The sequence below is a fragment of the Pseudopipra pipra genome, chromosome 2 (genome assembly GCF_036250125.1).
Source record: "Pseudopipra pipra isolate bDixPip1 chromosome 2, bDixPip1.hap1, whole genome shotgun sequence".
NCBI classification, from domain to species: Eukaryota; Metazoa; Chordata; class Aves; order Passeriformes; family Pipridae; genus Pseudopipra; species Pseudopipra pipra.
In genome coordinates this window covers 44,691,924-44,704,259 of record NC_087550.1, presented here as the reverse complement: position 1 = coordinate 44,704,259, position 12,336 = coordinate 44,691,924, and the positions used below count along the sequence as shown (strand labels likewise).

At 37.5% G+C, this 12,336-nt stretch overlaps 1 protein-coding gene across 6 annotated transcripts in view; it reads right to left on the bottom strand.

Moving 5' to 3' along the window:
• Window positions 1–12,336, bottom strand: part of RNF17 (ring finger protein 17) — a 41,702-nt gene that overhangs the window by 2,626 nt on the left and 26,740 nt on the right. For all 6 annotated transcript variants that reach the window (XM_064645268.1, XM_064645273.1, XM_064645267.1 and 3 more), the window contains 12 exons: window positions 12,008–12,158; window positions 10,842–10,960; window positions 10,127–10,217; window positions 9,152–9,267; window positions 8,530–8,828; window positions 7,128–7,291; window positions 6,244–6,363; window positions 4,564–4,644; window positions 3,772–3,897; window positions 2,269–2,379; window positions 1,564–1,714; window positions 452–587 (listed from right to left, as the gene is read on the bottom strand). In XM_064645268.1, coding sequence (XP_064501338.1) covers window positions 452–587; window positions 1,564–1,714; window positions 2,269–2,379; window positions 3,772–3,897; window positions 4,564–4,644; window positions 6,244–6,363; window positions 7,128–7,291; window positions 8,530–8,828; window positions 9,152–9,267; window positions 10,127–10,217; window positions 10,842–10,960; window positions 12,008–12,158 — 1,665 coding nt within the window. The remainder of the gene's footprint in view (window positions 1–451; window positions 588–1,563; window positions 1,715–2,268; window positions 2,380–3,771; window positions 3,898–4,563; window positions 4,645–6,243; window positions 6,364–7,127; window positions 7,292–8,529; window positions 8,829–9,151; window positions 9,268–10,126; window positions 10,218–10,841; window positions 10,961–12,007; window positions 12,159–12,336) is intronic.

The window sequence follows — 12,336 nt, the reverse complement described above, 5'->3', positions numbered from 1 at the left end:
TGTCCCACTCAGATACTCCCCTATCCTTTTATCTTATTCCCCAGCTATCTTCTGTGCAGACTGCAGTTCTCACAGGATCAGAGGATTTTTTGTGTGCACCTTGTTCTGAGTAAGCTTCTTGGGTGCAGAAGCAGATTATACTCCTGAGCCTACTCACAGGTTAAGCAGAGATAATGGAGAAATCTGATCTTATAATAATGGGTTTTTCAAAACAACCTGAGACAGAAGCAGGTGCACAACCCCACACTCTGCAGACAGAGGTTATTTAACCAGCCAACCCACCTTCTCTGCAACTGAAATCCAACGCTGAATTATAAAGAATATAATACAGTTATATAAAAATAAATAATAATAGATGTAAAATATTTATTTTCAAGTACATATTTAATAATGTAAGTGTATATATACATACACACAGACATTTTACATGCATTTTTTCTTATATACTTACCTGTTTGTTGGGGCAACTAAATAATTACCGTAGTCAACAAACTGAACCAGAATCTGAACAGGGATAAGCTGTATAATAGAGAGGAGCTTTGCCCTATACCATAAGCCATCCACATATTCTGCAAGGCAAGGCAGTTCTGTAAAAAGAAAAAAAGGAACACTGCAAAACACCCCAGAATACTCAATGCAGTACAAACTGAACTTGAAAATCCACTTTACTCTGTGACAGAGACTAAGTTTCCTTTTCTTTCTTAAATTCATGTTATGATTTTGTTCTATGCATCCTCCAATTCTCTCTGAACTCTAATTCACAATCACCAGTATGCAATTTAAGTCAAGCTTCTCTACCTCACATGGCAATGATGAAAAATAACAGCAAATTGCTTGGTAAAGATAGTGATCCAAACAGTTTAATGTTAAAACTTCTCAACTTGGACTCAGTTGCACATTTCAGTTAGTAAAAAGATAGATCTGTAAGAGAATAGACATAAGTCTGCAGGACGTGAGGCAGACACTGCTTAAAACCTGAACCAGAATTTCACTTGTTAGTAGAACCAAGTACTAGCAGTAACTTTTCTTCACCAAGGTTTAGACCCACATACTTTACGCTATTTTAGACCCAACGGTTGTGGACAAGAGAATTAAAGCCCATTTTTTGGCCTAAATGGAGAAATCCAGAATTAAAGTCATGCTCCTTAGGGTGCACGTTAACTTCTAAACCTTGGTTACATCCTTTTCCATACACAACTTTTGTCTTTGGAATATTTAATAGCAAGGTTGTCACAGTTACAGCTTCAGTGACAGGCTCCTTAAGGGAAAAGTTCCATTACTACCAATGCCATCAAAACTCAATTCATAACTTTAACAGTCATCAGAATCGAGTTCTGTCCATCGTTTTCCAGTGGATCAGAATTACACAAAAACCTCAATTTAATGACAAGTAAAAACATTATTATAGTGTATCATATGACTACAGTGCGGTGTTATTCCTTACTCTCAGAAAGTTTTATTTAAAGATGCATAGAAATATAAATATTCCGATTCTTCAAAAAGAAATTCAGGCTTTTGGTACATCCACATGAAACAACAGGGAAAATAAACACATTAATGTACCTTTTTCGAAGTTTGTCAGAAGAGGAAGAGACTCCACAATTTTATTGCACCACTTCAGGGCCGCATCAAGGCTCTCTAAGTCACTGCTGGCAGCTCCCTCTGTGGCAGACTGCTTTGTAAGGTTCTCAGAAGGATCAAGGCAAATATAAACCTACTCCAAGAAAAGGCCCTCATGTTACAATTTTTGCAAATGACTTAGAAACTTCAAATTCCATTGGTGATCAACAATTATCAAAAGATTACTTGTTCCCATGTTTGAAAGGTTCAGCACATCCTTGCTCCCTTTTCTTCTCTATTTCATCACTCAACATTCAAAGTCCACATAGGAATCCTGTGTTTGATCAACACACATTACATTCTGCCTTTTGTCTGGGAGACTACTAGAGCTACAGAAAATTATGTGGGCTTACACAAAAATCACTATTGTTCTGCCAGATTAAAATCCAATGACCTAATTTCTTATTATACAGGGTAAGTATCAGACAGAAGCACAGTAACTCTTAAAGCTCCTTTTTAGAGAAATGATTAGTATTTCTCTGCCCCCACCCATGCAGGTATTTCAATTAAGAGTTCATTCAGATCCTGCCCTGCACAACCACCTGCATCAATAACTCAGGACCATTTTGGAACTTTTCTAATGCTCTGTTAGCCATGTTCACCAGCTTGATGGGACTGCAACATATGCAAGATGTCTACAAGACTTACCTCCTTAGGAGACACCAAATGGGAAACTCTGACAGGAAAGGTATGTCCTGGAACAGGTAGTGGTGGCAACACGTATGAAGGCGAAACATGAGCGTCTCCTGCAAAGAGCACCTAGACCAAGACAGACTTCAGCTGAGCATCACGTTTAGTAACAAAATGGAAACTAGCTTTGGTATGACTTTGGGTACAAAGGAGTTACCTAAGAATGTGTATAATAATAAACAGTGTGTCCTTGATGGAAAAAATATTACTCAACTTTTCCTTTCAACACTTACGAGGCATTTTTTAAAAAGCTTTAGATAAAAGATAAGAGAGCTAGTTAATTAACAGTTTTAAAACAAAAATATATATTTGAAATTATATGAACATACTGACATGGTAACTAGATTGCTGTTAATTTAAAAATGTATTCCATTTAAAGAAAAAAAATTATAAAGAAAAACTAAAATCATAGCAATTAATTAGCATAGGTAATCCTAAATGCCATGCCCCTGTGTTCCTGCAGTTTGCCAGAGCAAGTTATCCCTTAAGAGCAAGGTGAAGAATAAATGAACTCAGCCACCACAATTATCACTCTTTCAAAAAGGCAACAGATATTGCAGAGCAGAGATACATATTTTCTCAGTAGCATAGCATCCTCTTTTAGAACCATATATTTTACAGTCTGAAATTCTACGTGTCATTAATGCATTTGGTTCACAACAAAATAAACCTTGGTGCATTAAATTATGCACATAGCTCAGCTGGATCACAGGCCATGAATGCAGCTCCTATTATGCTCCTATACAGCATAACAAAACGTACAATTTCTGCAGTGACAGCAGCGTTCTCTACTGTAAAATTATCTTCTGAAGCCAAGATGTACGTTGGAAAGAAAAATACACTGGCAGGCTTAAACAGAACTAAGAGAAAAATGAAGTAACGGTCTTAGCAATTTAAATAAACCTGATCCTCAGATTCCAAGAAAAAAATTTAAATAAAATACAGAGAAGTTACTTATGTAGGATTTAGGACAATGACGACAGGTGAAAAACTCAATCTTTCCCTAAAGAACAACAGACATCTGGAATAGAGAACCTAGGTAATTCCCTTAGAAATCACTGGGTTTATGCAGAAATACCTGATTCAATTTAGTTTGAATTATCTCCATCCTTGGATATATTTTTATGAATAACACTAATCCCTTCAAGTGATAAAAATATTAACCTATCCTAGCATTTTAGGTTTTAGAGGAACACAAAAACTAACGGGACTTTAAACAGAAATGCAAAAATTTGTTTTCATTATGGAGTCCAGGAACAAACTCTTGGCAACCCACTATCCCACACAATCTTATCCACATGTTGTATCTACACCTGTTATGCTGCAGACCTGTATATTTGTCTCACTGCTGTTTACATCACAAAACAGTACAGATCAATCCTCAAAGGTCACAAGAAACTGAGTAAGCTTTTTAATGTTGGAATAACAACAGTGAAATAGATGCACACACGCAAGTCTCACCAGCTTTTGTACATCCTGACAGTCTTCAGCAACACAGTACTTCTGGTGTGCCATGAAGGATGAAAGCGAAATCCCACCAAAATACAGCCTGATGGACAATCTGTCCCATGGGTTATCTGGTAATTTCTGTTTACACAAGACAAAATAGGTATATGATAGTAATAGTGTGACTGAGGTTTTAGAAATAGTGACCAGGAAATTCAAACCTCTCATGCTGACATGCACCATATTCATTCATCAAAGATACAAAACAAGTAAGGATGGCTACTAACGTAAGTTATGATACAAATGAGAATATATCTAGCTCTGGAATGGCAGCATCAACTACTCATTTGAACACTGAAATATTATCCCATGTTTGCTCATTCAAACCCTTCTCTTTCACTATTTATTATTAGAAATTAAACTATTTGAAATTGCTCGTTTTCAGGCAATGAAGACGATGTTTCCCTATAAAGTTAAGATAAAAATTTAAGCATGTCCCTACTTAACTATGTCAAAATTTAATCACTTAAAACAGAATTTAGAAGAATTTATGCTGTTGCATAAACTTGTTGCTGTTGCAACACAGAATATAAACAGGATGAAAAAATGTGACTATCTCTAAGGGACACATTTAAGGCCTGAAAACTATAATAAAGGTCAAGTCACAGGAGAAACAAGTTTAGTTTTATTTTTGTCTAAGAAATACATTTACTACTATGTTCCTTCATATATTATTTTTAATATCAGTTAAAAGGGAAAAAAAGTCCTGAAAAACAAGCTTCCACATCTATGAACAAAGCAAGCTACCTCAACATGTATTTCAACCTCTTCATTTGTAAGTAGTTCTTGAAGGCAACCTACTGCATCCTGCTGCCAAAAATTTCCAATCTATTTGGAGAGAAGCAAGAAACCCACACATTAAGATGCTGATAAGTAATATTCTTCCTATTCCTAAACCAGGTGAAAATACATGACTACCATTAAACAAACTTATTTGAAAATACACATCCTTAGTCTGATTTGTCTACAACCATTTAAATATTATCTGCTATTTGGTGCATTAAAACTTATGTGACAACACCAACCCACAATTTTCAGATTGTGGAATGGCTTAGAAAGATGTGGCTTGCCAAGTCTAACCTTTACTATGTACATAATAACGTAAGTGTACACGATGGCCTGAAGCATAATCCAAAGGCACAGAATTAATCTAAAATAAGAGACAGCAAAACACAATACCTGAAATACTTCCTTTAGTTCCCACAGTATCTGTTTGCTTCCCAATCCCAAATGCTTACAAGCCTGTCTTTCACAGAACCATACAATGGTTTTGGTTAGAAAGGACCTTAGAGATCATCTAGCTCCAACCCTCCTGCTGTGAGCAGGGACACCTTCCACTAGACTGGGTTGCTCCAAGCCCCATCCAACCTAGCCTTGAACACTCTGGGGACAGTGCATCTGCAACTTCTCCAGGCAACCTGTTTCAGCATCTCACCACCCTCACAGTGAAGCTTTTCTTTCTGATATCAAATCTAAACCTGCCCTCTGTCAATTTGAAGCCATCCCCCCCTTGTCCTGTCACTGCATGCCCTTGTAAGGAACCTCTTCCCAGCTCTCTTGTAGTCCCCTTTAGATACTGGAAGGTATAAGGTCTCCCTGGTGCCTTCTCATCTCCAGACTGAAGAGCCCCACCTCTCTGTCTCTCTTTATAGGAGAGGTGCTCCAGCCCTCTGATCATCTTTGTTGCCTTCCTCTGGACTTGCTCCAACAGGTGGTGCTCTTCAGATGCTCTCCTGCTGATCCTCAATCCCTCTCCAGGGTTGACAAGCCTATGACCAAAGATGCTCTTGTCCCTCTCTGACAGATGGACCCCATAGGCCTCCAGCAGACCAGGTTTCTCAAAGCAAGTGCCGCTGTGCAAGCAGTCAAACCCCTGGCTGTGGCATCAGTTCCATAACAATTTCTTAACTCACCAGATTGGATTGGCCCTTTCAAATCCCTTCCCTTTCACAGGCACGACAGATGAAAAAACTGCCAGGGCTCCTCCACAGACCTCACTACCGCTAATACCTCTGGTATTAGCTTAGATTGTTTCCTACACAGCAGAGCTCAGAATGACAGAAATACTTTTGCAGGACTTGAAGATCTATGATTTTCTGGCCACTCTGCATTAAGAAATCCAGGCCTTACTTTTTGTTGCTATTACAAAACAAACTGCCACTTCAGAGTATCACCCTGCCAACTACTGCAGTGTCCTGTCTCACAAAGGTCTAACTCCAATGATAGCTGCTTTTGAAGCATGGTCCCTTCATAAAGCCATCTGTCTGTTCCTGATAAAAGGCTGTCTTGCTGAGATGATCCTCATCGGGTCTTCTCTGCATCCGTATAGGCAAGAAAAAATACCAGCAACTAGTCTAAACCTTTCTATGATTAAACAGTGCATTGATGTGAGTAGCTACCTACTAAGACAAATCTGCCATTACTCACCGGTAATGTCTTGTAGAGCTGACATGGGATGCAAAACGGAGGAATATCAGTATAAAAAGTAGTTGGATATAGATGACACTGAGGAATGCTCTCTATGTAACCACGGTCTATGTACTGTACCTATATGAAATGCAAAGTTTAACTTAAAAAAGCAGGAATAATTTCAGTGAAGTTTAATAGGAGGAAGTGTTCATTTACAGCATCCACTTTTTTAGAGAAAAAAAATAATGGTGTGACGGTAAGTAGGTGATGTGACAAAGTGGAAATGAAGGAAAGCATTAAAAACTGGTATGGCAGATTACGAGTTCAGTTTCTAAACTTCTCTTGCAAGAATTTGTGAACTAGGACAGTGTCAAGACTTTGCAAATCTACACTCAAAAAATCATGAGCAGACTCAAGAGGTTAGGTAAGATTAACAACTAATGAGAAAAAGTAGCTCTATATCTGTGCAGCAGAAAGAATTCAAAATAAACAGAGAGCCACTACTTTCTGGGTGGGGACAGGGCAGGGGGATGCTAAACCTAATTGTTTTCAAAGCACTCTGCATGTGGTATGAACAATAAAAGAACCAAAAACTTAAAAGGGATTACTTACAGGTGACCGAAGGTAGCTTTTTACTCAAGAAAGCTTACCATTACTTGGAAAACTATGGGAAAAATGGTGACAACTTGAACAGGTAGACAGAATTCATCTTTAAAATAAATGTAAAATTCAGGAAAGTAATCACACTTTTAAGCAAAATGAGCATCTGCATTGTCAGGTCAGCTGAATGAAAAAGTGTGGGATCCTAAGTTCAGTTTAGGGGATTGGATTATTTGCCTTTTTTTTTTTAAATACATATGCACAGATTCATACACCCTCCTCCCCCATATAATCAAACTTACCTGGAGAGTACTACTGCAGACTTCTACAACTTTACCTCGATACCACATGGTATCCGATCCTCTTACAACACAAGCTTCTCCCTTTTTCCAGCAATAGGGTATCAGAAGACCAAGGCCTTTGAAGGTATTTTGTATTTCAGTCATCAATCTGCTTAGTGCAATTTCTTGGGTGAGGGGGAAATAAAAAAAAATAAATTCAAAATAGTCTATAACATTTATACAAAATATTTTCATCACTAAAACCCAGCGGATTCCGATGAGGACATATATAATCATAAAATACATATGCTGCTACAAAAAATATTTTCCAACACTGATACAATATCTACGTTCAACATCTAGTAAACGGTAACAACTTGCTAGTTAAAATGAAAAGTAAACTGCATTTCTAATTCTGAAGCCCTTAATTCTGGATTCTAATCTCAGAGAAGAAGGGTCTATAAATTTTGTATCCAACACCCTGGCAGGACTAATACAAGAGCCATACAAAAAGCACAAACAAGACAACAGACTCCCAAAGACAGCGGCAGGACACCATGAAACACCACAAAGTAGGTGTCCAGCAGAACCTCTTCTGCTGTGGGTACAGCCTACAGCACCAACTGCAGGAACAACTCAGTCCTGGGCAAGTGGGGTTCCTGTACTTTGAATCTCAAAGTTTTATGGTGTGATCTAGTAGTCAAATGTACTTGTGGAGCAAAAACCATAAATTAATGTTCTTGTATGTAAACATTTTTCTAAAGTATGATATATTATCGTGCTACTGAAGACTGACACTGCATCTGTCAGATAAAAATTAATCCATTTCCAACAGAAAACATAATGAGGTACAGAATCTATCACAATACAAATAAAGAACCCAAGGAACTTGGGTACTGAGCTCAAACTGCAGGAAAATATCCAGTAATATATGAGAACAAGGCTAATTTGTAAGAATCTTTATGACTGTATCTTGGTTACTTTAAGTAAGTTACTTCATTTACTTTAATAGTAAAATGTATCACAATTTCAACATTATAAAACAAAGCACCTGCTGCCTTACCCAATACTGCCTAGAGAAGAAAGGCAAGTAAACTGCCCATCCAAATGCTTGGGTTTTCTGGATTTCTTGGGATGGTGGGAGGACAGGAGAGCTGATTTAAGGACAGAGCAACACCTCCTGGGGATTTGGGTTTCCTCTGCTGGGAAGCTGCAGGACCTCTCCCCATGGGAGAGGGGCACCTGCCCCTCATACTCCATGCCCAAGGACACATCACCTCCCAGTAGCACCCCTCCCAATAGGAATCTTCTAGAACTGTGTTCTGATTCAGCACACGTACACTAGAACATGTATCTGGTATATTCTGATACACCAGACTGCTCAGATTCATAGACAAATGTATTTTCCTCTACGTAAACTTACCATATGATTTAGGTATTATATAAATAGTTCCATCACCTCCAATGCAACTCACTATGGCTTGAAAAACTTTTGCTTCAGGTACAACAGGAAATTTATATGTTTCATCCATTCCTGAATGAGGCAGCGTTTTGAATGGTTTTTGTTCACTCTCTGAAACAGTGATGTTCTCCTCTGGAACAGCTCTGTTTCTTGCACATGCAGGTTTGGAATTATAACCATCCAGTTGCGTGTTCTCTTGCTCTACGTATACTTTAACATGTTCCTTGGAGACTGAGCGTGCCACTCCAGCTGTATCAGTTCTAGCAGATTCAATCAAATCATATTAATATATTAACTGACAAAGAACTTGAGAAGTGCCAAAGCATAAAATAATAGAAATAAAAAAACCAAACACACAAAGGTGACAAATGCTTGTTAAAATACTGTCAACCATCTTGTCTACCAACCTAGAGAACTGAAATGTGCAATGCATACATTAAATAACATTATGCTCAAATAAGTTCACTGAAGATGGAGTTCTCTTGCTACATATCTTGTAGAGGACAATCCAAATTTTTAAATTATTTATTAGCTTATCCCAATGTGAATATCAGAGTCTGCAAGAATATAAAAGCATCCAAACCTTCTGCTTCTAAGCGCCAAACCCCGTTCAATAAGGTATTCAGAAGTATCAATCATTTTTCCTGTTTCATCTTTGTAAAGAATTTTCACAGGCAATGCACATGCCCCATCACTTTCCTGGAAAAAAAATGAGAGAGCTGGACAACATATTACAATATGCATTTCCTCTAAACTACAGGCAGATTTTTCATTTTATTGGTACTGATTGCAAATCAGACATCCTTGAACAACTGACATCCCCATCAGAAGACAAAACTTATTTAATCCATGTGACAGTTCCCAACATTTTATCAACTATTCTGAACATGGCATTAAAAAGAAAGTAACAGAATACAACCTTGCTTTTTTGCCTTGTTTTATTAGAATCAGCTGCCAGACACTTGCTTTCCTCCAGCAGGAGCCTTAAACCCACTCATAAGTAACTTCACTCATCACTGATTTTATTTCCTTACATAACGTAAAACCTCACTGGCAGCTCCAACAGACACTGAAGAAACCAAACCCTTAAATTAATACTTTTTTTTAATAGAGGGGGAAAAGAAATCAATTACTAATGACGTTGATACACCACTGGATTAATTCTTTCCGTCTTTGACGCCTGAAAACTAATATAGTAACTGCTGAAATCATTCTCACCAACAACTTGAGCATCTTGCTTATCTGTCCATAAAGGATGTCAGCACCCAGTGATTCCAAAAATACAGATATTATTCTCCAGTAACTAAATATATTTAAGACTAAGTTCTTTCCACACTAGGTAGCCAAACTGCTCTAATGCTCTGGTGAATAACACAAATAGAGCAGAAAGAAGAAAATACCTTTTCCTATAAAGAAGAATATAGCTTTTTCCCTACAGCAAACAGCTATCTAAGCAAGTTCCACTCAGGACTTTTAAGAGTAAAATATTCAGAGAAAAACTGAATTAACAGACAGCCTGGCAGAAATTTTACAAATACTACTGGTTTTGATTACAAACCTGTATGATTATTTTTACTTGTACTCCAGTTAGGAAACAGGATAAGAATTCACACACTGTTGCTGTCCACTGTGTGCTTCCACCTGTTGGTCTAACACAGAACAAATGATAGTCTCTAGTACAAGAGAAGTTGGTGTCTCCTGAGAGTAACCATAAACCCTCCCCCTTACTGAGAATTTGATTTGGTTGGGGTTTTTTTCCAAACTTCCTGAACTGTCAGGGAAAAAAACCACAATCTCCACTAATCGACAGTAAAATGAAATGATTATTCATTTCTGGATCTTTATGACAGGAAGGATAAAAGAAGTGTAACCCCAAAATTTTAAAGTGAGGAGGACAATGAGTTCCAGAAGTATGACACCTGTCTTAACAGTCTAGAAGAGACCTTCTTGCAGTTTTGTAAGATTTGATTCAACTCAAATTCTGAGCTGAGGGAAAAACAATTCAGTGAAATAAATCTGTTCACTATTTCATAATTCATCCTATAAATACTATTTATTTCTACTGCACAGTTTCTGCTTTACTGCTATGTAGTATAACCCTTAAAAAAAACAACCCAAACCTTTACAAAACAAAATCACAGCCACCAACCCATTTCTTCTTTATTCAAAAAGGAAACCACATCCAAATCTTATATAATCAGTGCTTACACAGGAAAATAAATTATATCATCATTAGTTTCTAACGCTGCAACTCAGTATAAGGGAAAGCCTACCTTATATCTGTCAATGAACACTCTATTGCTAATGTCCTAATTTTCTTCATATTTTCCTCAAGTTTTCTTAGACAGGTGATCTCCACTGTTTTTTCAGCTCCAGAATCGTAAAGTACTACCTATTACAGGCAAGAAACAAAATCAAACAGAAAAAAAGCTCTCAGAGTTATCTGTAAGGAAAGATAATTCAAAGCATGCCTGAAGAGGATAAAAAAATCTCAAACATTGCAAAAGCCATTTGTTGAATCTTGGTAATGAAGTACTTCATCACACAATACAAATGACTACCACAGCATAACAAGGAGATAAACCACACAAATGTGCTCAAAGGGGGTTAAATGAATTTACAGACCTTTTGTAAAACCAAAAATTGCTGAAATCGCTCCCCTTCAACCCCTGTTTTTTATTCTGATGTGGTTAATAGCTTTTTGAGGGCTCTTAGGCTCAGAAAGCAGATGATGCAAATCAGAAGTATAGGAATTCTCACTTCTGCTTCCTACTAAGAAGACCTCTGGGCATAACCCAATGATGGTGTAGAGAACCAATGGTAACCCAGTCCTAGATTATCTGTATGATTACAAAGTCACTCTTATTTTTGAGGCAAGTAAGTATCTAGTCGCAAAATGCTTTTTCTGATGCTCACTATTTTCAAATTGGTGCAACAAAATACGTTTAAAGCAGCACTGTGTGAGAGGTTACTGTGGAAGATGTTATACCTACATGGCCAAGTGCATCACCACCAGCAGTTTAGGGTTCAAGCAACAGCATGACTACATATGTTTCTGTGGTGTTGCACGTCGTTCAACTGGCACCATCTTTTAACAAGGATCGTTAAGTTTGAATTACTGTGATCTTCAGTTTCACACATCTTCTGGAATCTAATCTAAATTATTAAGACTATAGCTAGGGAATCTGAACCATGTTCCAAAATTTAGTGTAAACATACAGGAAGTCTACCTCCTGAGCCTTCTTCAACTACCAGGTTCCCTGCATTTGAGCTCTGATGAGACAGTCAACTTATTTGCAGCAACATACAACTTAACTCTCCAGAAAAGCAAGAGACCATATGAGAAAATATTAACACAGAAGTAAGAAGCAAAGATATGACCTTATTTTAATCAATGAATGCTTACAAGTTTAGAAATGAAAGCATGAAACCTGTTTACCTGTGCACTTGTTTCGGAGACAATCCTATTTATTTGACCTCTTTGCCACTGTCCCACATCACGTACGTAAACAGCACAGTGCATACTACTTTCCCACTTCACAGACTGTGGCTGTGATTCTTTGTAAATGGAAGCCATCTCCTCCTGTAAACTAACATTCAAAAGACACTTTTCTAGTGGTAAAATTTTACAGAATTAATAAAGGGCTTATTGAGTCAATCACTGTTTAACTAGCATACAGTAAAGTTTCAGCAGCTGTTTAACAGACACACAGTATTGTAGTTTTTCTTCATGACACAGATATACATGAAATGGGAGCTAAAAAACAC